The 26,929-nt window shown below is 36.9% G+C and overlaps 1 protein-coding gene across 5 annotated transcripts in view; it reads left to right on the top strand.

Annotated features, from left to right (window-relative positions):
* LOC136839138 (43 kDa receptor-associated protein of the synapse) overlaps nucleotides 1-26,929 on the top strand; it is a 555,854-nt gene that overhangs the window by 515,630 nt on the left and 13,295 nt on the right. For 3 of the 5 annotated variants that reach the window (XM_067104813.1, XM_067104811.1, XM_067104809.1), the window contains 2 exons: nucleotides 7,982-8,168; nucleotides 24,988-25,139. In XM_067104813.1, coding sequence (XP_066960914.1) covers nucleotides 7,982-8,168; nucleotides 24,988-25,139 — 339 coding nt within the window. The remainder of the gene's footprint in view (nucleotides 1-7,981; nucleotides 8,169-24,987; nucleotides 25,140-26,929) is intronic. The other 2 variants (XM_067104812.1, XM_067104810.1) reach the window with 1 other exon arrangement.

Below are 26,929 nucleotides of genomic sequence, written 5' to 3'. Positions count from 1 at the left end.
ATATTTCAACATAAATTAGTGGATGACACAACGGCTGGGGACCTCTTGTGATGCGTCTACAAGCAATTTCAAGCGCGTGAATTGAGGACAGTGGGATGCTAATCCTTCTCCAAACAAGATTCTGGCCAGGTTCCAAGGGGTGCCCAATTCTTGAAGAGACGTATCCAGGTAACAATTCGATATCAAAGACCTCTCACTTATCATTAATTGACTGCAAGGGATGAATCTTAGATCAAGAATATTACGTTAACACCATGGAGGATAATTTATGCAATTTCACTAGGCAACAGTAATTGTGCTTCATATATTTGACTTCATAAATGGGGTGTGGTTTTATTAGTATTTTCCTTAGTCAGTGACTGTTTAAGAGAGAGGGAAACTTGAAACATGAAACAATAGCGTGAGGACTAAAGGGAAGAACTGGGAGTAATTGTCATCTTCAGACTTACAGCTGGAATAGAAGCCCTGGGTCCGTTGAAATAGCAATTTCCCCAGCTGTTCAACAAAAGGAGGGGAGAACAAAGGGGAGGCTATGAGAGATGCTTGGGCGTGAGGTCTCTATGAAGGATGCCTCCAGACTGCCGAGCTGGGTCAAAAAAGCGTGGGTGCTTGCTTGCTTCAAAAACTCCTTCCTCAGACCGCCTTGGCTGGGTCGCGGGTAGCGTCTGAAAAATGACAAAAACTCACCAGTACAATGGTCATAGAAATGTGTGCTTAAGGTACAACCTAGCTAAGGGTGGTCCTAGCAAAACCTATGTAAGGTGTCAAAGAAATGAGCAGGTAAAAGTTACTGCTACTTTATTACTGTTGTTGTTGTTGTTTTAGATTTAGCTGGCCTTGTGCCAGCACGGGCTCTTGCTTCTAGAGCAGCCAGTAACTATATGTTGATGATGAGTCTGTGAGATGGGTAGGTTAATGAAAACTTTATTATGATACATGAAAGTGATTTTGGTGGGGGTGAAAATTTGAAATGAAAAGGTTTAACAGGCAAGGTTGCAACCTCTTTGAACCCTAAGGTACCCATCAGATGAGGATAAAAGTACGATAGCAGTGAGTGTTGGCTAGTGGAGAGGCCAACAGATGGAAAAAGAAGAATCGAGTAGTAGGCACAGGTAGCTAGTATGCTAGTTGGTGGTGATCCAAAGCCATATTCCTTGTCCGGTCCTAATTCTTGTGTCTGTATGTGTTTTGTGTATTTGTTGGGTGTTGATTGTGATGGATGGAATGATAGGGGAGGGTGATTTCTAAAGTCAGTATTTAGAGATGAATGGTATGGATTTTTATTTGTTGTCTGGGTCGAGTCTGTTGAGTCTGATTTAAGAATAGGGAAGGAGGGTGGGTGGTTTAAGGTATGGATTCTTGAGTTATCTTGGTGGTGGGTAGGAGCATAGGAAGCCTGCAAATTCATGGATGTTTGTCAGTATGTGCTTTGTTATTTGGGTAGCTGTTCTTTCATTACCTTCATAACTTGTTCTTAGCTGTTCTGTTTCTGTACAGTCAAGAAGGTAGTGTTCTAGGGTTCTTCTGGGATTGTTTCACAGTACTTGCATGGTTGAGGATTGTCTACTATTCTTTGCCATGTGCACAGGTATCTAGCCTTAGCCGATGGATTATGACTGCTAGGGCCCGTGACATGTCTTTGGTTATATTGTGTGGTTTTAGGTTTACAGTGTCTATGTACCACTTGGCGGTTTTTGAACCACCGAAAACAGCTCTTCTGACTTTGCTTTCTTCCTGTAGTTGGCAGTGTGCTGCTGCCTTGTTTTTCAGTTGTGTGAGTGAGGGGCTGATTTTGATACTAACGTTGGTGTGTAGCAACCCACTTTTTGCTAGAGAATCTGCTTCTTCGTTTCCTTGGATTCCCACATGGCTCGGAATCCAGTTTAATGTTATTTCCCTGTTCCTGTTTTGGTGGAGGCTTGCAATTGCCCATATGCTTGATAGAAGTCTGATGTTTTCCTTTGCTTTTCCTTTTGTTATAGCTTGTAGTGCTCCTTTTGAGTCAGTATGAATTGTTGTGTTTCCCTGCCTATGCTGAGAGTCTTCTAGAGCTTTTGCAATGGCAATCAGTTCAGTTTGTAGAGTGGAGGCATTGTCAGAGAGCCTCCAGCATCCTTTGAGGGTTGTTGAGTGGACTCCTGCTGCTGCTGCTGGGATGCTGAGATCTACTGATCCATCTGTAAAATATTCATTTGTGGCTGCAGTTTTCCTGATTGCCTCTTGGGCTGCAAGCCTTAGCTGTTGAGCAGTGCATGCTTCTTTGCTTGCAGGGGAGGACTGTAAAGTTTATCTTGAACAGTTCAGGCTCCCAGGGTGCTCGTTCTCTGTACTCTGCGATTGGCGTGTCTTCCTTGATTGCGGCTGCTTGATTTTGCATCCCTACTCTCCTTAAGGCTGCTAGGAGGTCGCCAGCATATGTCTTGGGGGTCTAATTCCTCATGAAGCTCAATGTTTTTCTTGATTTCTCTCTTGAGTGGGCAGTTTCTGCTACCTTTCAAGGTTTTTAGCAGTATGGATGTGTTTCTCTGATCTATTCTGTGTGTTAGAGATTGTAAGTTTGTTTCGTTTCTCAAGACACACAAGTTAGTCCACATGGGTGCACCTGTGATGAGTCTTAAGGCATTGTTTTGGATTACTTGAAGCTTTTTGTTCTGTGTTTTTGAGGCAAGTAAGGACAGGTGCTGCGTACTCCACAGTTGACCTTATTGTCTGTATGTAGAAGGTTCTGAGGGCATGGTATACTGCTCCTTGTTTTAGAGAGGTGATTCTTCTCATAGCATTTTGCCTGCATTTGATTTTTGCTTAAGTGTTTCTATTTCTTTGCGTGGGGAGAGTTGTTTGTTGATATTTGCACCTAGGTACAAAAAGTTTTCTACCCATTCGATGTGTTCACCCATGAGTTGTATTTCATTTGGGTTTAAGTCATGTTTAATTGCCATTGCTTTGGTTTTGCTGTATTGATTTTTAGACCAAGCTCTGTACAGCTATTTTCAATTTGTGTTATTGCATTTTGCATATTTTGGTAGGATCTGTACCTGTGTGTGCTCACTAAGCACACATCGTCTGCATATATGAAAATTTCCACTCCCTCTGGTAGGGTGATTGTGGCTACATTTTCCATTAGTACATTGAAGAGGAAGGGACTAAGTATTCCTCCCTGTGGTGTTCCATTTTCTAAGTTGAGAAAATCTGAGCTTGCACCTTGGAAGGTGACTCTGGCTTGTCTGTTTTGCATGTATCCTTTGACCCATGCTAACAGGTTACCCTTAACTCTTTTGTCCACCAAGGTAGCAAGGATGATGGCGGCGCTGGCTAGTTCGTAGGCTTTTTCTAAATCGAGAAAGACTACAATTGATTTTCTGTTGTTTATTGTTGCCATTACATCTGCTAGGCATTCTTGTGTGCCTATTCCTTCTTTGTAACCATATAGGCGATGATGTAGTGGTCCTGTTTTATCCAGGCAGTTTATATAGCGGCCCACTGACGCCGGCCCGCGAGAGACAATGGAATTGACTGTGACCTGAGGTCGAAACAATAAACAATAATATGCAGTGAACGAGTACAAATTACAATACAAAACATACAGAACTACAATATGGATACAGTCTTGATGCCTGTGAATGAAGAAACATGTGATACACAATGTGTGACATTCGTATAAATACGCATAAAGTAAAAATGGTTAAAAATGCGTGACCTGGCACGTTTTAGGCGTGACTAATTGAGTTTGAAGAAAATGGGAAGTCACCAAAGAAAACATGCTCAGCGGAAACTTAATTAATGGCGCCGCCGAAACACTATGCTGGCGCCGATGTGGTGACTTTACGTCCATGCTCGCTCCTTTGACCCCTTACTGGAGTGGGGTACTCGCGTCAGTACGCACTTTCGTGCGCCGTGTGGTTCCGCTAGTGACGTTGGTGGGGTACGCCGACGAGAGTCAGCACGCTCAAACGCTGGTTACAGTGCCGTGTTTAGGCCGCTAAGAGCGTTTTGGAGAAATCCTGGAGCCAAGACTAAGTCGCCGTGTCGGTCCGTTAATGGCTCCGGGATACTCGGGGGGTCACCACTGTAAGGTGTCAAAGAAACGAGCAGGTAAAAGTTACTGCTACTTTATTACAGATCCAGGCAGTTTATATAGCGGCCCACTGACGCCGGCCCGCGAGAGACGATGGAATTGACTGTGACCTGAGGTCGAAACAATAAACAATAATATGCAGTGAACGAGTACAAATTACAATACAAAACATACAGAACTACAATATGGATACAGTCTTGATGCCTGTGAATGAAGAAACATGTGATACACAATGTGTGACATTCGTATAAATACGCATAAAGTAAAAATGGTTAAAAATGCGTGACCTGGCACGTTTTAGGCGTGACTAATTGAGTTTGAAGAAAATGGGAAGTCACCAAAGAAAACATGCTCAGCGGAGACTTAATTAATGGCGCCGCCGAAACACTACGCTGGCGCCGATGTGGTGACTTTACACCTACCCTGTCAAATACGCCTCTAAACTAAACTTTCTACCTCCTCTTCTGACGGTTGGTGCTTTTGGAAAAACAACCCTGTTCGCTTGCTTCCCTCCCTAGAATGCTTTACAAAGAGAAAGCTTTGGTTTTTTCTTTTTATATTTCAAGTTAACTGATGAAAAATTACATAACGCTGATTGTGTGAGAAAGATATTGATTCTAACCAAATCATTAACGCTGATATTTAGCATTAAAATAGTAGATTTGCATTTGATAAAATAAGTTATAAAATCCTAATAATGTAGCCTGTTGAAATTAAAATACTTCTTGTCATAGGTGATGCTGCCAAGTTTTGAAGATCATCCGAAATGTCTGTATTTTTCTCTCAGTTATTACATTTAAATGGCAGTTGTGGACATTTGGCAATTATATATATTTGCTTATATATATTGGCCTCCATGAATTCATAAATGTAACTGATTTCTCCTCCAGTGAGAAACACGATTATCCTGTAAAGGGCAGTTAGCCCCTTCTCCTCACTGTCTATACAGTATATTAGCATTTTCAAATTTCTGCTGGGTCGCTCCCATTCTTACAAAATATGTGCCCAACCATGGAAATTGTCATTTCGGACGGTGCTCACTCAGTGCTCTAAGTTACGGTCGCGAGACCTCTTCGATGCCCTTCAGGCTTACGACCTTTGACTCTTCTCATGCGATCATACTTGCATCGTTAGTCAGCTGGCCTTCCATTTTCAGCAGACGATATAAACGATGGCTGCTCTGTTTGCAGCCTGTCTCTTCCTCAGAATTAATATATATATATATATATATATATATATATATATATATATATATATATATATATATATATATATCACAAAAGACCCACACGACTTTACTGTGTACAAATATTCATACTACCTAATGAGGAAGACTGATGTCCTCGAAAGCTAGTACTTTGTAAATTAAGGAATCTGGCATCTAAACCATCCCGTCTTAGTGAAGCCTAAAACGAGTAAATATATATATATATATATATATATATATATATATATATATATATATATATATATATATATATATATATATATACAATATATATATATATATATATATATATATATATATATATATATATATATATATATATGTATGTGTGTGTGTAATATAGTCTAACAGTTTCCTCTGACGAGTTGGCCAAGACTATCTTCGCCAGAAGTGTGTTGCACCACTGGAAACACACACACACACACACACACACACACACACACACACACACACACACACACACACACACTCTCTGCATCATTGACCTCTTATCTTGCCAGCACTCTCTTGCTTCCTGGTTGAGGTCCTTTCTTTCCAATTTCTCTTCCACGCCATCAGTCCACCACTTTCTGGGTCTTTCTTTCCAACTTCCTCCTTCCGCAAAACTTCTGAAAATACTATGATCCTTTAACCATTCCACGGTTCTCGACATTTTTCACCCATTTAATTCTTCTCTTTACACATTTACTAGGCAACAGTATGATTCTTCTCTGCAGCTTCAGCTTCTGTTCTTTCAGTCGTATTCAACATCTACACTTCCCTTCCATGAAGGAGGGGTGGCTCAATAATTCATTCATACATTCTAACTTTGGCTTCCTCAAACACACATCCTGCTACCTTTCTTGATTTACCTATTCCGTGACGCCTTTTCTCTCATCTTGCCGTTATCCAATATATTTTCTACCAAATACATACACTGATTAATTGCTTCTGTGTTTCCATTCTTCCATTGTCCGTAACTTTTATTGCTTCATCTTCTTGGGTTCCATTTACCCTCATAACCTCTCTCTCTCTCTCTCTCTCTCTCTCTCTCTCTCTCTCTCTCTCTCTCTCTCTCTCTCTATATATATATATATATATATATATATATATATATATATATATATATATATATATATATATATATAGATTGATAGATATAAATACTGTTGACCAATCCAATGGTCTGCTGTGTCGTTAGCATTAATCACTTTCGGAATTTGATAAAAAATATGATGAATAAATAATCTAAAAGCGAAGTATGTGAGGTGACAGCATAGATGTCCCACGCGTTTCGTAATCGTGGTTTTCCGTCCATCTAAAAATACTCACATTTTATAAGATGTGCTCATAATATATTCACACAGGCGTTTTCAGCTATGTAAGGTGATGTAACTATTTTCCTGTTGGAATGATACCTGAATTACAATTTATGTACAGAGAAAGATTCGAATGAAGTAACGTATCGTTACTTTAAGTAGTGTGGAACAGTGATTACGTATTGTTACTTTAAGTAGTGTGGAACTGTGATTCTACTTTACTTTTAAAGGGACTCAAACTTTCAAAATAAGACACGACTGACGATGTCTTTACCAATTTGGGAGAGAGGAATTGTAGTTGCATGGGAAATTACCGTTTCTCTCTCTCTCTCTCTCTCTCTCTCATTTGCCTATCGTTATCTCCTTCATCTACTTAACTAGGTAAATACGAAAAGAAATTGTATCATTTTTTCCAAGGGAAAGAATGCTTGGAAAGAACCGATTAAGAAATCAATTATTCTCCAGCCACGAGTTGAATTTGTCAAGTGGAAAGTTGCACGTCTGACAACAGAAATGAAAAAACTTCCTGCGAAAAAAGGGGGAGGAGCGTATCTCGTGGGATGAGATAAATCATCTTCATTTTAATGAATGAAAATCGAGTTTCATATGATCGTGATGAAAGGGTTTTCGGTAAAGGAAAGTCAGGCCACCTTTTCTTTCTTCCTTTTCATTTTTTTTTTTTTTTTTGCTCTTAAGGAATTAGTATAAATTCAGTCAAATGGAAAATGCATAGGTTTTCACAACACCAGTATTGAATCGCGTCATCAGCCCTGCATCTGTCAGCATTATTAGTCTTTTGAGCTTGGTCAACAATGTCATAATTAATGAACTAATAATGGATATTGACACTGAATAATAAAGCTGGATTATGTAATGGGTGCCTGCGACCCTTAATTATTATGCGGATTAATTGTCATGCTAATAATTGGTGAGATTCTTATCGGTGATTTTTCTGTTGATTCATATTTATTCATTTCGTGGTCTCACTATACCTGCTTGGGAAATCGTGAATTTGTACACATTGGTGTTCATTCATGCAACCTTCTAATATTGATCATAATTTTCCAATAAATTTCAAACAAACCTTCCAATACATTCATATACATCATTTTGATATTAGTCTTACATTCTTAGTACCGTCCTTTAGAAACACTTTAACTGCAAGGTTTCAGCAGAACTTAATAGAGACCTTTCATTGCTTTTAGCTAATGGACAGGAAACAAACAAAATGTCTCCAAGGGAGGGAGGAAGGAAGGAAAGAATCCTTCCGCAGAAAAAAAAAGAAAAAACAGGCGTTGTCAAAATAAGAGGCGGGAGGAGTGGGTGAATCCGAAGAGAGAACGCAGCGCAAAACTGACAAGGGCCTTTCTTTTCTTGCAGCAGCTTACCGCCTCACCAGCTGTCTTCCAGCGCTCTGATACCGGACACCCCCGAGACAGAGCCTGGTCTGGGAAGCATGGATATGTCAGCGGCCGACCTCATGAGAGCACGCCAGCCTCCTCCTTCTGTCTGGGACTGTTTGGTCACCTGCCACAACAGATTAGGACAGAGGCTTGCCAGGAAGCGGGTAAGTTTCTCCGCCGCTCTCTGGAATTCCGTCATTCTTTTTCGTTAGGGCCATTCCGCCAGGGTTGCACTGCGGTCTGGTCAAACATCAAGGTTTACTATTTACTTTTATTTATTTTATTATTATTATTATTATTATTATTATTATTATTATTATTATTATTATTATTGGTGGTTGATTGTTACAGCTATGTCTCTTGAATTAATTTTATGAAGATTCTTTCTACTACTAAGGTATTATTATTATTATTATTATTATTATTATTATTATTATTATTATTATTATTATTATTATTAATGTGTCCATGTTATTTTGTAATTGCAAGTACATTTTCCAGTATTTTTTTTCAATGTAACTTTAGGTACGATTTTCATGCTTACGTAACCGTATCTATTCTGACTACAGATGCTGTTTTTGAAGTGTTGTTGGTATTGTTCAACTTGTTATTTTAGTTTGAATTGCTCCAGTCCAGGTCGTTTATTTCTGTTTTTTATTTGTTCTTTAGCAGCTTATTAATAACCTTATACGTCAGTTTATCGTGATGTCATCGTATTGGGTTTATGAGTATTATTCATATTTATTTTACTAAACTTCTCTTTGGTGATTTTCTTTTTCTAAATATGCTCATTTTCTTCTGTGGTATGCATGAGGGAATGTTACGTAAACACTTTAGTTACATTAAGTAATAATATTTACAGAAAAGAATCCAAAGGAAAATGGTTAAATGAATTATTAGGAGGCTTGCAACGCCTGAAGGTTTGATTTTTTTTTTTTTTTTTTGGCTTGCTTATTCCTTATGAATATTCTTAATTTTTTTCCTTTTTAAGTCATTACTTATGTCCAATTCGCTACTGTAGTACAATTTCAGACGGAAAATTCAGCTCCAAGTAACAGCTTCAATACCATGGTGATTTTGTCATTATTTTGACGCTATTGATTTTTTTTAACAATTCGCACGTACTCTTTATCCTCAACTTTCTATTCCCCGAAGATGTGTTTTATTAAGCTTACGGCATTTAATGGTGTTACCGTCTTAATTTTTTAACGGACATTGTCATTTTACTTTCACACTTTTCATATACCGTATTTCCCTTTCTTGACAACATGAAATAATCCTTAGCATTTCATATTTTTGTATTAAAAAGATGGTAATATCATTTCGATTTCTAGCATAAAATTTCTCCCCATTTTCTTTACCAATAAAAAGATTTCGTGTTTACCTGTCATTATACAGCAATCTTAGTTCCAGTGAAGCATCTCATTTTTTAGACTAAGGTTGGTGCTTCGCTGTTCTTGAAATTACTACCTTAACGCGTTTGTAAATATCGTGGATTTTATTTTCAACTTTATATTACAAATAAGAAAAATACTTTATTCTATAGTATTCATAACTTCATAAAGCGAACTCAAAATTAATGACAACAGAGTATACAGGTGTTTTAACGCCAATTTACAGAAATTATTCAGTTATCCAGTTGAATATAACCATTCTCCAGAATTCTCGATCCTTGAAAACGGTTCCACGGGAAAAAAGAAATGTAAGGAAAAGAAACTCAACGCGACGTCACTCATATGAATATCGTATATCCATAGCGCGTCGCCCGCTATGATAGGATCCAAATAATGTCATGGGGAAGAAAAGCGGCGGTGAAAATACAAGCGCCGGAATATGTGGAAGCGTGTGACAGCCTCTTGGAAGGCAGTAGCCGCCGAAAAAGCTTGCGTTCACGTACCAAACACTTTCATGCTATTGTCGAAGTGAATATAAGGAAATTGAAACACACAAGTGTTTGGGGACTGCAAAATGTGACATCTCTTTTTCCTCCTCTTTTGTGTCGGCGCTGCGTGAGTTCACACATACACACACGTCAACGAAGTGTGTTTATTCCTACAGTTGTTCCAGCTTTTTGGTTAGTTTTGTTTCGCATGATCCTTGGTATTTTTAAGCTCTTCGTTGGGAGAGTCGGTAGAGCTGTGGACTAGCACTCGCTAGGCCCGAGTTCGAGTCTCCGGCCGGCTGATGAAGTGTTAGAGAAATTTATTTCTGGTGATAGAAATTCATTTTTCGCTATAATGTGGTTCGGATTCCACAATAAGCTGTAGGTCCCGTTGCTAAGTAACCAATTGGTTCCTAGCCACGTAAAATAAGGCTAAGCCTTCGGGCCAGCCCTAGGAGAGCTGTTAATCAGCTCAGTGGTCTGATAAAACTAAGGTATACTCTCTCTCTTGTAGCGTTACAGGTTTTTATAGGAATGTTAGGGTACTTCATCTCTCTAATAAGAATTTCATTTTCATAATAGATGCATCTACAGTATATATTTTAATGGGTGGTTACATATTTTTTCATGTATATCGTCTATAATTTTAGAACTTGCTTTCGTTGTCAGGTGTGGCTTTTCTAATTTCTCACAAGAAATTCCTGCATTAAGAAGGCTCAAGTGCAGGTCAAAACGGTAACCGTCCTTGACAGTCACTTTTTCAGGTATACACTGTTTATGGTAGCCTGTCCAGTTAATTTTCTCCGACCTTCTTTGAATACACTATGTAAGATTTTTATTGGCAATTTGCAGTCGTTAATAGCGGAGTTGAGCTGTCTAAATTGAATGTTGAATATTCGTTCGAAGTTCATGTGTTACAGTTAGTATAATCATGAGTAGAATACCGTACTGCTTACTGGATGAATAATGTAGAATCGAGCCAGTCACTCAGTAAAAGTAAGGGAAAGTAATACTTGATGCGCAGAAAGAGCGGGTTAGTAGGTCGGGCCCAAAGTGGATGACGTGCTGACTGGTGCCGCTCCCTGCCAACGTTTGCTTGTCCCGTGGATCGCTTGCTGCCTACCACCTACTAGTCCATTCAGTTGTAAATGTGTATCAACATCTGCTAAGGTCAAGGAAATAGATTTTTTGAGAACCTGTAAGGCTTCACCTTCTGATGCCATCCCTCTCAAAGGAAAATGGCGTATGGTTAGGGAAAAATATATATATGTAATTCTTAGTGTGTAAAGGTACGTACATCCATTTGTATAATACACAAAAGACGCAGAAAAATGGTGCTTCCAAAAAATATCTGAAACTGCCCAATGGGAGAGGAATTAACGCCAGCAGATTTGTCATTTTATGTTACGATAAGTTTCGTCTTAAAATTATGCTAAAAAAAAAAGGAAAAAAAAACGCTCCATTAGAATTCAGCTTGAATTTCTGTCGCTGCGGCTGGCTCTCGTGACTCAGAATGGTTTACTCTTTGCGGCGTCTTTAGTAATAGGTCAAAAGAACGACTGACAAGTTGGGATGTCCATTTATTATTTGCCTATTATCAAGGCGTGATTTCGGGGAATTAATACGACCTCGCAGTTTGTTCAAATGAATGCAATTTTACGTGGATGATTTACTAAGAGAATTCTAGCTGTTCAATCTTTCCCTTTTGAAGGAAAATGCATATTTTGCCTTCGTGGCCAGTCATAATTGATGAAAGCGAAGAAATTTGATGTATTTTTTAATACTCTTTTGTTGTTCAATAATTTCCGGTGCCGAATCATAATTGACGTAAACTTAAAATGTTAAGGCATATATGAAGTTTACTTTAAAAATAATAGTCAAGAACGTTAGTCTGTTTCTTAAAATAGTACTCAAGAACATTAGTACAAATTGAAGTATCAAATATCCACCATCGCCGGGAGGTACTTTCTGATTTCAACATCTCCCAAGGAAAGAACAATCAAGAACACTAAGGTAAACCTCTAGCCAATCCTAGTCTTACCATTACACCAATCAACATATTCTTCCAAGACATCAAAATCTAATCTCCTATTCTACGTCAAATGCGCTTACGAAAATTCTCTTTTTAACACCACCTATTTATAGTAATGGAACTCACTCTATAGAAATGGTGGGTTTTGTAATGGATTTTGTAAGTTAAAGACAAACAGTTACATACTAAAAGGAAAGGAGTAGGAAAGTTAGGGAGAAACTGAAAGCCAGTTAAATGCTTTGGGGAAAATTGAGGCAAGTTTATTAGTGAAAGATAAGTTCCTCTCGAGGCTTGTGAATGAAAAGAGGAAGGCCATGAGTATATAAATAATCAGATGAAAGCTTCAAGTGAAGAGATACGACTCAGGGGAAATAAAGTTTTACATCGGTGAATGTGTCAGTCATTCTCTCTCTCTCTCTCTTTATGAAGTGAATTTAAAGATTTTGTCTAAAGAATATTGTTGGCTCCGAAGTAATGTTACTTTGTCTGTTTTTATTATTACTATATTCTCTCTCTCTCTCTTCTCTCTCTCTCTCTCTCTCTCTCTCTCTCTCTCTCTCTCTCTCTCTCTCTCTCTCTCTCTGTCAACACGGGAATGGCATTTCTAGAATTTAAAAATGTTTTCACATACCTGCTTGAATTCTGAAGGATGCTCACTTTCCTTTCATTTTCATTTGGGATTTTCGTGTGATGTCTATAAAACTCAAAAAAGTAGATATAGCTTTTCGTATCTTCTGCTCACTCTTCTAATATATTTCCGTACAGCACTCATCAGGTTCACAATCACAGAAAAACAGGTAAACATAATTTGATATTTTATCCCAAGAGTCAAACCGGAAATTACATCAGGAGTTTAAAATGTTTTATTTATTCAGACTGAATTGCAGATTGCCTCGTATTTTGTAGTAACTTTCATAATCAAGTCATAGCAGAGCTTGTCTTTTGCCAGAGGCATTGATAATAGTTACACTTAAAATTGTGTTCCGTATCAATCTGGACGGCCAGTTCGTGGAAACATCGTTCATTTTAAATGGGTCTTAAGCGAGGTAGCTGTTTCATCTTCATGGAAGACAAATGAAAATTTACCAGCTTTGTCGGATGAAACATACATACATGAAGAGAGAGAGGGAGATGATGTTCCTCGCATGCTGCCTGGAGGGAGAGCAAGCGAGAATTATTCTCACAACAGTCGAGAGATATCTTGCGTTTTTCAGTTAGCAATTATTCTTGCAATGCTCTCCCCATTTTTGATGAAAGATGATAAGAATATTAACTTACCGTTTTCTTCCGTCATAATGGATATCGTTTTGCCAGGCTATATAACTTGTGGAATGTAGTTCTGGTATTTGTTTAATAAATTTGCCGTTTTGTGATATTTTTAGTCTATTCTGTGTTTTAATTTACACCACCGAAAATCATTTAGTCACTTTATAATTAGCAATCGATTACAGTGGACTAAAATTTTATTACACGTCCAAATACGTAAAATTAAAGTCAAAACTGGACATAATAACATGTGGAAAATCCTTTAATATGAACTGAATGTTTGGCCACTAGTAAAAATTAGCTAATGATGGTCTGGGATCCTTTTTATATCTTAAATATTGTCAGAGCAACTAATGTTGTCAGATAAAATGAAAAAGTTAAGTATATCTTAGTTTAACCAGACCACTGAGCTGATTAACAGCTCTCCTAAGGCTGGCCCGGAGGATTAAATTTATTTTACGTGGCTAAGAACCAACTGGTTACCTAGCAACGGGACCTACAGGTTATTGTGGAATCCGAACCACATTATGACGAGAAATGAATTTCTATCACCAGAAATAAATTCCTCTAATTCTTCATTGGCCGATCGGGGAGTCGAACGCTGGGCCAACAGCGTGCTAGCCGAGAGCTCTACCCATCCCTCCAATGAAGAACTACAAAGCCATATCTTTCTACAATATGGGAGGTAAAGGTTATCAGTTGAAAGGTTCAGCTACGTTTGGTGTTTAGATAACCCTATTACTTTGAGTGTCTTTTTTGTTTTTGTTTTTATTCCTTCAGTTTTTTCAAAGGAATACGGTAACTCATGGGATTCACCGTATGCCGACAAATTCTTTGGTTGAGAACATTGTCGAAAATTATATTTTTTATTCAGATGTTGAGTATAATTTTTTTTATATATAAAATGCTATTGTATCTGAAAAAACACACCAGCAGTTATGTATGGGGTATGTGTATTAAAGCAGCAAGCTTTCTCTTCTACACATACAGTACTTTCCAGTTAAAGATTCTAGAGATTCTATCATTTATTTTATCTCATGTTGCCTTCTGGTGGATGTAGTATATCTTTTCTCGAAATAATGAAGTATTTAGCCGAGGTTTTTTAGAATCATTTTCTTTTCTTTCTCTATTCTTATAATGAACGCAACTCAATTATCTTGGCATAATTGCTATAATTGCTCATTTTCTTACAAGATGCCCCCATTTTGAGGAAATTCTCACAATGTTGTGTCTGCTGTTAATGACACAGTTGTCCTTGCTCTTTTATTTTCTGTTGAAGCAGGTGTATTGATTTCTGTGGCTTGTAATTTTTGGAACTGCTGTTACTTGATTCAGTACGAATAACAACACTTTTTAAGATAATTAGGTCCCTTGTGCCATTTTTTACAAAAAAAAATAAACTCTCTATGTAGAATCAAACAATACAAGAGGAATATTTTTAATTTCTACTTAGAGTCAAACAAGGTCAATATTATCTGGTTTTAGTGATTTCAGAAAATATCTCCGCACTCTCGGGTTTTACACGTATTTTGACCTACCCATCCCCTATCCCTCCCCAGCCACAAATAATGAAAGAGGAAAGCGTATATTTTGAACTATTGCAGAGAAAATTACGCCCCTGGAAGGAAGCAATGGCCTGGGAAAAATGTAAGAATTTGCGAACGGGTCTGCAGCTGCGACAGCTGTGTAAGACACGTAAGCGATTATTTTTAAAACAGAATTCACTTAAACATTTTCAAAGTAGTAGCTCTCTCTCTCTCTCTCTCTCTCTCTCTCTCTCTCTCTCTCTCTCTCTCTCTCTCTCTCATTTACAAGATATCCTCGTAAATCAACCTCATACATTAACTTCAACTTATGTGAGCAGAGCAGAATGATAAATTGGGAAAGCTGTGTTCAAGTTATAACCTGTACGAAGATGATTTTGAATTTCGACTTGATTATATAATCATTATAACGCATTATGAAGTGTAATGATGAAGAAATGCGGCAGAGAGAGTGACTGACCCATAATTAAATGCGTAAATGACAGTTATTAGAAATTTACCTTAAGTACAAATAGGTATATGAACAGAAGAGGAATGAAATGGGGAATGAAGAAGCATTACTGATAGTAAACGAACGACGACGAGTCTTTCTGTGTAGCGTTGCTCCAATACTGGCTTTGTTTATCGCTGTGAGTAATTTGATAAGAACCGTAACATAATGAGAGACGTACTGTAGCTCCCCTCATTCTAAAACCAATATTCGAGAAAGGGGACTCTCCGTCCGCTTTCCCCCTCATTAATAACAAAGAGGAAATTCTGTAATCTTAGTCTATACTAATTGGAATGCGATGAAATTGCCCTCTTTTTTTTCATACCCTCCAGTTTCATTGTGGAGTTTGGGAGTATTATCTAGTGTAATTATTATTTCTATTGAATTTAAGTTGGATGTAAGTTACATCATGAATTGCGTCTGAATTTCTACGTGCGCTCTCTCTCTCTCTCTCTCTCTCTCTCTCTCTCTCTCTCTCTCTCTCTCTCTCTCTCTCTCCTTCTTCTTCTTCTTCTTCTTCTTCTTCACCTAAATGGAGGCCATATATACAGTATATAAATATACAGTGTATATATGTGTGTATACATGTGTATGCATATATACATATATTGCTACGAATGTCCGAGGGATACTTACTTGATTCTGGGCGGCAACAGATGAACGCAGGGAGTTCCTTACATTATCAAGAAATCTACTGGACTTATTACACATGTGACTCAATATTAGGACAACTTCGTAGACAAACAAAGGAAAACCTGTGGCTTGGGCCTTCTTCATGTGAGGGAAAATTATGTAAACTCAAGGGTTCTCTTAACTAGTTATATTTACATAACAAACACAGAGCAGAGGAATGACGAATTACTGGGCAGGTAATAATAAGGACCTGCTAAATGAATGAATCCTACACAGAATAAATATTCTATGCCGATGATGTCTTCATAACAGGAAACATTGCAGTGGGGTAGAAGGGGGACTGCACATGAATAGAGCCGACTGGTTCCACAGTCGAGGCCTATCTGCAAGATGTATGCACGATGGTTACTTGCAAGAGTAATAAGATGCTCAAAGGGGACTGAGGGATGCACAGATGGTGCCAAATAACTCAGTTCACCACTAAATGCATAATTACATTAACACCGAATGCTCCAACACAAATTACTGAAGGTGATCGCACATTACCTTCGTCAATCTGACGGTGTCCTCGTTCGATAGGGTGCTGGGGATGGAGGAGCGAATTAAAATGCCACTACAAAGGTATACTGGTTCGAACCTCGGGGTCGAACATGTGGAAGTTCGAGGGTCAGGCAAGGTTAAGGACATCTGTCCTGGGTGGTGTTCTGAGCGCTTCTCTCTCTTGATTTCTGTTGCATCGTCTGTAAATAACCTGTGGAGATTACGCATGGCGTCTAACATAGGGGGTGCAAAGGTCAATCTTTGCCATGTTTCCTATATAGGCCACATGGCAGCAGTCAACCTCGTGGAGGGTTAACATAGCAGGCGGCGCCGGCTTTCTCTCTCTCTTTTTTTTTTTTTTTTCCCCCTGGTCGCTGCTTGATGCCAAGAAGGTACGACAGTCATCTGGAAGCAAGGCCTTAGGCAGTCATTTTGAACAGAGAGAAGGGTTAGGCTTAACCATTTTGGGGAATGAAGGCTGAGAGTTTATGAAGGGGCGAGTGGAAACCCACAGTTCTAGTAATTAAAAAAATTTAAATTCATTTTATTTCTTTCTCTGCTATGTTACAGATGTAAAAACAGACACAGGCTTGGAAAGAGGTTCCATCCGTCAATAATATATATATATATATATATATATATATATATATATATATATATATATATATATATATATATATATATGTGTGTGTGTGTGTGTGTGTGTGTGTAATATATATATATATATATATATATATATATATATATATATATATATATATATATTGTATATATATATATATATATTGTATGTATATATATATATATATGTATATTTATAAATATTTATATATATATATATATATATATATATATATATATATATATATATATATATATATATAATAGATGAAATGGTAGTGTGAGTACGGGTGTACAAAGAGGGAAGAACAAAGAAGTCTTGAGACGAAGGTAGCTGGAACGTATAATGTTAAAGAAGTATAGCACTTGCAGTGTATGGAAGACTATTTGAACCTGTGAAATAATACTTTAGTTCAAGGATTGTACGGATAGATTGAGTGTGGCAGGAATAAAAGTTGTGATAGTGTATGTGGTCCAGAAATGGAAAATAGTGAAAATGAGATAGGATGTTTTCATGAGTCTGAATTTGGATATGAAGAATATGAAAAGATGGCTGCACTAGATGGTTTAAATGCAAAAGTAGAGGACAGGGAAGATATATTATTGTTGAATGTGGGGATTTCTTGGAGTATATAACGGAGAGTCGTGTGGAAATATTTTTGGAAATTGTAAGTGTAATGTTTCCGGAGAACACGTGCCATAAGAACAATTAGGAAAGAGTATGCGGAGTTAGTGCAGCGTACCTTGAAAATGTGGAAAGTACTCGGTACTTAGTTTTTCATTTTTTCCTCCTTGTGGCAAACCTGCAAATTTGATATCAAAGTACAGTATTATGATTCTTCTGCAGTACATAGTATATGAAAGGACAAGATGATGGATGTGATGGTGAGAAGAGGAGTGGCCGGAGGTTTTGTGACCATTATTTTTTGCAATTGGTAGCACGAAAGGTATATTAAAAAATCGTACATTAACTCTTAAAGTATGGCAGTATACTATATCTCCAACACCATTATAGTACGACATAGCGTTTGACCTTTAGACTGCTGCGCATTTTCTGGATTAAGCTCAAATGAATTTGTCGGATATAATTAATTTGGACGTTTTTTCCCTTATAAGAGGTTTACTTTAGAGGACCATGTAGATTCAAGTGTGCATTAGAGGTTCACACGAATTTATATGTTTTTCTTGCTTTTGTTAAATTTTTTCGATAGTCACGAAATTTGGGTTTTTGGCAGTCTTTCTCAGGAACTCTTTGAATCTTCTTTTATTGCAGCTGCATATAATTTGGCCAAGTGGCCCATGCAGAAAAAGCTCTGCTTCCGTTTTTCTTTAAGCGCTCAGGGTCGCTTTTATTCCAAAATATATTTCTACTTTTCTAAAATCTTAAAACAGACGCTTTTGAGTCATCTCAATATAAATGCAAGAAAGATTTTCGATTTTATGGCTGAAAAGGGATGAGGCTTTTCACAGTCAGATTACGTATCGCATTATTATTCAGTAGATGAAACCTATTCATATGGAACAAGCCTACCAAAGAGGCCATTGTCTTGAAATTCAAGCTTCCAAAGAATATGGTTTTCATTAGGAAGAAGTAAAGAGGAAGTAAAGGGAAATACAGAAAGAAGAGATCCCACTTATTAAAAAAGAAAAAAAATTAATAAATAGATAGATAGATAAAAATGTATTAAACTGCAAGAAGAATAGCATTAGGGTAGCAATACATTGCATTTTTGCTTGAACTTCTGAAATTCCAACTGTACGACATTCTCTGGGAGGCGGTTCCACAGTCCAACGGTGTGAGGAATAAAGGACCTCTGGAACTGAGAAGTTCGACATCGGGGCACATTTACTGTATATAGGTGCTACTATTCAGAGAATATGGTTGCTCTCGGCAGATAAAGGGGATCGGGGATTAATTGCGAATGTGAAAGATCTCTGTTGCAGTGCAGCTTATAAAAAAGCGACAAACAAGAGACCGTCCGCCGATGGTCCAAGTCATAACTGCTATTATTAGGAAACAGAAACCTACCACCACGAACCACAATATCTAAAAGAGATAAATCACCGGCAGAAGCAGACATCCACACCGGAGAACAGTATTCCAGTGAAGGAAGTACAAATGACCTAAAACAGGTTGCATTTATTTCATCAATGTTATAACATTTAACATTCTAAACGTAAGGTATATTTGATCAATGTTTGGTTGAAGAAACATTCGAGGGATATATATATATATATATATATATATATATATATATATATATATATATATATATATATATATATATATTATATATATACATAACATAATTCTAGTGAGTTAGTCTAGGCTACCCCAAGGGCTAAGACAAAGCTTTTCTTAATTCCAAAGGTAGCTCCAAAAATAACTAGGCAAATTGAGACCTAATAATTATAAATATACTTGTACACAGATGTTCATCCATGGTGTCAAAAGTAGGCATGTAAATCAGTGAATTTAAGACATTTATAGCCGATTATAGCTTTTTACTTTTGCAAGTATAATCACTCTAAATCGTCATTTTCAAGTGCCACTGCAAATACGTATGATCTTTATATAACGAATTATCATCATGAAATTTAATTCCATTTCACTGAGGTTCATTATAGTGAATTATTCAGAATTAAAACAGTGGGTGAATGAAGTGGATAATTATTAATTAAATTATGCGAACTGGGCAGCGCCCTGTGTCCAGAGCTCATCTACCATAATTGCATTCGTTCGGTCATGAATGGAATACGGCGTTTTGATGATAAAAATAAGCATAATGTCATGAGGAGAAATATGTCATTCTTCACCGCGTTCCATCATATTTCGTGTAGTTCATGTCCGTCAGACTTACACTACAGCAGAGTAAAATGTAGAGGGTTACAAACGAACACATTTATAAATGCAGGTGATCTTACTTAAGTATCGTACAATAATTTATCCTTTGTCTGTCATACCATGCATATTTATGCACGTATGCATGCACGAATATAAGACACATTTTATGCTATAATGGCGTCTACGCCAAAAGATAGAGAAGCATTCCTTTGTAATTGCTTCGTTTTGCTAACCATCCATCACAAGAGGGAAGGAAAGATGTGGCACGAAATTGAGATTAAAGATGATGTATTCAGTCAAGCATTTGTTGTAAGAATCCTCCCTCCTCCAGGTCGCCGCCGTCCTCTTATGTTTTCGGTACCGAGACTCAAATGACCGAGATATGTTCCACCACTCCCAGTGAGAATGTTGAACGGCTTGCCTTCACAGCATAATGACAAATTCCTTCGTACCAACAGTGGATTTCTTTTATCTCTTTCTTTTTGTGCTTCGTCTTGTATATGCGTGTTTTCTGCTAAACATCATAACTGGAATGATCCCTCAGTTCCTGCATTACTAACTACTGTAGATACTGGGAATGACGATGGTTATTGCTATTAATAACTAACCAAAGAAATTATGTATAAATGCATAAATCTGTGGCTGGGATTAGAACATAGCCAAACAAGTAGTTGAAAAAGCAACTCGCTTGCATCCACGTATTTTTAGGTAGCCCAATCCTTGAAAGGTTAGCTTGCATTTGTTGGCTGTAATTCTAATTATTTGTCATCATGCACAAAACTTACAGAATTGCAGGGGAAAGAAGATGCCCTCAATTCGAATTCTGGCAAGAAATGGGTAGTATGGGAATGCTCTGTTGAAATCAGGTCTGTAGGTTGTCCTTAGCAATGAATTATATATGTGGTTGTTTGTCGACTGTTGTGGGTTGCAGCCAGGTTGGAGAATGGCATGGGGATTGCAACCTCATTCTAAAATATTACCTGAAAACGGGAAGGGAAACCCTGTCTAAGTGGGAAAGATATATATATATATATATATATATATATATATATATATATATATATATATATATATATATATATATATATATATATACATTATATATAGGTTTGTGGTGTGTGCGTTCATTATGATCTTTCATACGTGAGAATATACGTGCGTAAACAACTCGTACATTTGTGACGGCTTTTGCCAGTGCCTATATGTTAATTTTGTCTGAGAAATCGTATGCTAAACCTGTAGTTCTTGAAAATTCAAAGCCATTTCCATGAATACGACAAAGAATAGAGCTACAGCAAATAGATTAATATAGAAAATTATACGATCGGTTGCCTCAATAAAGGCCAGCACGGGTTCACGAAAACTTAAACCTACTTAACCAAAGTTATCTGTCATAAATTCTGAGAAATTCATGCACAGATGCGTCTAACGAGTACTTTTATGTTGGTTTTTGTATGCTTGTAATATTCCTCTCTCTCTCTCTCTCTCTCTCTCTCTCTCTCTCTCTCTCTCTCTCTCTCTCTCTCTCTCTCTCTCTCTCTCTCTCAGGACATGCGTGTGTGTGTGTGTATATATATATATATATATATATATATATATATATATATATATATATATATATATATATATATATATATATATATATATATATATATATATATATATATATATATATATATATATATATATAGTGTGAGTGCATTTGTGTCGGGTTCAGTATGTATCAGTGTAGTCTCGGAAACGAGCTTATATGATAATAGTAATAAAGGTAACTGTGACGATAAGTTTATTATAACGAAGCGCGTGAAACAAGAATCTGTCTGCAACTGATATGCCTAATGTTTCAGTACAAGCATTTACATAAAGAAAAACAAGAAATTAAAAAGTTTCCAAAACAAATGTCAACCTACTAATAAAACTTTAGAAAGGTTCCGCGCATGAAACCGAGAAGCGGAGGTAGGAGGAGGAAGTCATTGTATTAAAGTGTCAGTCCAGTAATTCATTTATGATTACAAAGACAGTCACCTAGCCTCGTAATCGATGAATTTTAGTACTCACTGCACTCCTCTCAAATGTGGTTGTTAGTATTTCCCTATGTGTAAAGGACTCTTGTACAGTTTTCGTGTAATTTTGAGTAATAATTGTCCTGATATACTGCTTAACTATTTTAGCGATGCACAAGAGAGATCAGTAGATAGCTTACCTCAGCAAGGTTACATAATGAGCATATTTAATACCCTGCTTCACTACGTTTCTTTCTCAAATGCTAGAAAATTCCCACCTTCCTTATATCCATATCAGTGGCAATAACTTAAAAGATTGTTTCCACTGAGACAACCGGTTAAAGTTTTATTGATGCCCACCAGAAGTTAATCATCCGGAGCTGGTACTTGGACAAATATTTCCTCCCACTTTCATCAGAATCTGTGCATCCGTTCTCATATTCAGCTAATAGACCTATTACATACACACTGGTGAAAACATATTTCCCCTGAGTTTCGTAGGTAGAGCTAATAAACGATGATGTATGGCAAGCCATAAGCGAGTTAAATTATTTTTTTTGTGTGTTTTGTTTACCAGCCTAAATTCATATCTAAGAAAGCCACCTCGTAGATCTATAATATAATATCCCAATGGCTTATTTTGTTTCACCGACATACTGGAAAACTTTAGCACCTTCATGGTACTACCAGCATGATATTTGTTAGCGTTGCTTTAAAGTTTCGTCATCTTTGTTTTAAAAAATCGGAAAATGTTTTCGTCACCGTTTCCAGGACATTTTCATTTTGCAGATTTTCCAAGCATTTTAGGAACGGTGCTGGGGACTCCTAAAAATCCAAAAGATAAGTTCGAAGCGTATGTAAATGTTCTTTCTTAGTGTGTTTGTCCGCTATTAGAAATCCACCCTCGTCTTTTCCTCTCCTTGCTTATAGCTCACCTCTTCTCTGCCACACTTCTTTTCACCACACGAGACGGAACTCTGGTAGACATTAATATTAGACGCGCATGAAAATTTTCGGGTCCGCCGTTTTGCCTGCTAAGATATTGGTTCTTTTTTCCACCGCGCGACCGCGTTATGAACTTCGACAGTTTTCCCTTGTTAGTTACATATATATATATATATATATATATATATATATATATATATATATATATATATATATATATATATATATATATATATCTATATATACACACACACACACACATATATATATATATATATATAGCTTAATGATAAATAATATTGCCAAGACCAGGAAGAACATTCTTTATTGTACAAGCTTTTATAAAACCTCATCATCAGGCTGAAAAGACCGACAAGGATGAGAATCAATAAAATTACAATAAAATGAATTGTCATAATAAATCTTCAGCAAAAATACTAACGAAATATATAAAATGAACAAGTAAATACAAACTAAAAGGGTGAGACGTAAAATAACGAAAAATTAAAAACACAAACATAAAAATATGAAAATAAAACTAAAGTGAAATGTAAACAAACTACCACTCACAAAGTAAAATATTTAACGACCTAATTGAGTACCTACTATGAAATTACACGATAGCTAGTTGAATACCAGACGAGTTGTTGTTCAATTCCGGCTTCATCTTTTAATAGTCAGCGACTCCGAAATTAAAGGTCCAGTCTATTTGAACAAAAAGACAGTACCCGAAAATCCAGGTCAGTGAAAGGATGGTCTTGTGTTAAACTGTGTTCTCTAATGGCAGAAAAGGGTGGTTTGGAAGGGGAAACCTAGTTCTAATAGAAAGACCTCTGTGTTCCAAAATTCTGTGTTTAGATCCCACGTATCAGACCACACTGCGAACAAGTGAACAAGTAAACGACACAGGAATTAAGGTCCACAGGCAGAGTAGGCTTCTCTCTCAAAAGTGATCTTATTGTAAAGGATTACAGAAAACAAACCGGAAACTGATCTGAGGGAAACAACGCTTAAGTATTTCTTGCAACTTTTTCGGACCATATAGCTACTATGACCAAGGTAAGGCAATTTAATGTACTTTACATCTTTACTAGCAGTACTGTACACCGGTCTGGGACAAAACTTTTCATTTAAAAAATTTTTCAGAACTTTGTAAAATACAAAAAATGGGATATGAGTTTTCAGAAAAATAATTCTGGAGGAAAACCATATCTTGATGAAATAAATTAAAATCACAACAAACATTGTAGGCTCTATTAATCAAAGTGCGTATTGAGTTCACATGTGTGTGTATATATATGGTAAAAGAATTAATATGGGCTAAAGACTGGACCAGAGCTTTTTAACAATATTTACTGTCTTTTGTTTTCTCAGGAGCTGCGCTTTGTTAGAGGAAACAGCTTCATTATGCGCGCATGCACACATATATATAACCATATCTATCTACACATACTCACATTGAGAAAACAAAAGACAGTAAATATTGTTAAAGAGCTCTGGTCCAGTCTTTAGCCCATATTAATTCTTTTACTACTCCTACATTTCACAGCATTGCTCACCCTTTCATGTCTTCTTTTGCCCCATTTACTACATAAACAATTCATCGCTACAGCTTACGCATTTTTTCTTTATTTGTATTCAACATTCATACTTTATTTCCTTAGAGGAGAACTGGCTCAAAGATCCTTTTCTACATTCCAACATTGGCGTCCATAGACACAAGTTTCCTCCCAGTAAAAATTTATTTGTCAAAAAGAAGTGATCAGAGATTGTGTGTTTGCATAACGTATATGAAAAGTGTGTATTTGTGTAATTAACATATAATTTTGTAATCTTTAGGTGATTTGGGATGAGAGGGAAATTCGGAAAATATGTATTTTGGAGTATCGAAGGTGGCAGAGAGAAAGCGCCTCCATATAAAAATACAGTACTAGTGTATGCAGCTGACAAGAGTTAAAGCCGGTGGGATATTGGTGCAAGTTCATGAAGCTACTTTTAAACCAAAGAAAATCAGAGTCCATGATTTTATACTTGCCTTAGCATTTAGGTAATAAGTATGGTAAACATTTCTGGCCATACTCTTTTCCCCAAGTCCCAATCTTACCCCTTTTCCGTGAGGTCATTACTTGAAAAATTAAGTCTGTGTAAAATAATGCTAGGAAACCTCTCTTCTTTTCCACAGGTCGAACAGGGAGTGCGATTATATAATCAGCAAAAGCACTTGGCAGCCGTGAAAAAGTGGAAGCAAGCACTTAGGCGCATTAACAAGGACAACGATCGATTCATCACTTTGGGTTATCTCAGTCAAGCCCATCTCGATTGGGGCCGGTACAGGTATGGCAATTAGACTTCACTCTCTCCTAGTTTTGTGCTTGTTCCTATCAGCCCAGAGAAGAAAAGGACATTTGGTTGTATTCCTAGCAAATACCAGAGATGACATATATTCTGTAATGAAATGAATGTCGATGAAAATGCTTGTTTCTTAGTGCATGAAAATTGCAGTTGCAGGTTGTAACTAGATTTGGCATCTATAAATTCCTAAGTTTAAATATTACACTTTCTAATTTAGTTATGGAATATACACGATAGATTTCTTCCACTTACTTTTTTAGCTTTTCTGTTAATACCCCTTTGTGGTAAAATTCGACCGTTATCACGTGCCTGTAACAAGCATAACCTGTGCATTACCTGGATCAACATTAAAACTATTTCCTTTCCTCCTTTATTTGTTGCTTGTTTTATCTTCTCAGTGCATGTTACTGCGGTAAGGCAATAAAACTTGGTCCCTTTGGGCGTACCCAAGAACTCGTTGCATCCTCTTTCTCTCGACGTACCCATGCAGAATCGTCGTCCTTCCTCTCAACGTACCTTGCTTTGTACCCCATCTTTCTAGGCTAACGGCCTCATCTCTCTCTCTCTCTCTCTCTTTCCCTCTCCCTCTCCCTCCCTTTCTCTCTCAACACCCTTTCCCCCCGCTCTCTCGCTTGACCCAGATATTCGGAAGCAAAATGGCACCCAGAGTTGGCCCACTGCCAGCTTTGATTTACATCTTCTCGATGTGGTGTAAATATCTCAAATTTACACCCCCTTCCGGATCATGTTCCTTTTACATAAAAGAGATGAGCAGTGATGCTCCGGACGGAAGCCGCGAAAGAATTGCCTTTTTTTTTCCTTGTTAGATTTACGACGCAAAAACCTAATCAACTAAGTCCTTTTTCCTTTTAGTAATTGTAAATTAATCCTAACGTGCATGTTTTTCATTATGATTATTTTTCTGTCTCATTAGTAAAGAATTCTCTCACGGAAAGGTTAAAGGATTATGTTACCGTGGTTGACACATGCAAATAAATTGTAAGGTTTTTAGGCATGGACCTTAAAGATGGCAGGTGAGTTTGTCAGACTTTTTCATTTCTGTTGTATTTAATTTTCTTCTTGCCATGCTCTCTCTCTAAATATTTGGTTACGCATTAAAAAAAACTATTCTCAAAAGAGATCTTTAATCTAATGAATTAAGAAAATAGATTGGTTTTATTTGCTTGTGACCCAGCTGTGCATTACAGCGAGGAGCTTCTGAACAGGGGAACTGTCTGTGAATTAGGGTATAAAAGAATGAACATTTTGCGGTCTTAATTTATTTTACATTTAATTATTAGATAAAATATTCAGAGAATGCTTAAATATGCATGCATAATAAATGATAGTGTTAGTCATCAATATAACAAAAGTACGTATATATATTCATATTTAATGTGGGTGCATTTACTCAACACCGATGTAATCATTAAACAGTTATAATCAGATATATGTGCGTGTATGTATATGTATGTATGTATGTATATATATGTATATATATATATATATATATATATATATATATATATATATATATGTGTGTGTGTGTGTGTGTGTGTGTATGTATATAGGCTATAATGTGTGTGTATAAGTTCATTATATTAGTGAAAACTGGAAGACTGGAAAAAGAGCAAAGAGACAGAAGAAAGGAAACTATAATTATGAGCAAATAGAAAAGAAGTGTACCAAAAGAAAAAAAAAATTACATCCAAAAAACTTCAAATTTTCATAATGTAAAAACATCAGAATTCTCTTTAGCTACATATTCATAA

This window comes from Macrobrachium rosenbergii, chromosome 6 (genome assembly GCF_040412425.1).
Source record: "Macrobrachium rosenbergii isolate ZJJX-2024 chromosome 6, ASM4041242v1, whole genome shotgun sequence".
Classification (NCBI taxonomy): Eukaryota; Metazoa; Arthropoda; class Malacostraca; order Decapoda; family Palaemonidae; genus Macrobrachium; species Macrobrachium rosenbergii.
Note: the sequence above shows the minus strand (reverse complement) of the source record. Positions and strands in the feature narration are given on the sequence as shown.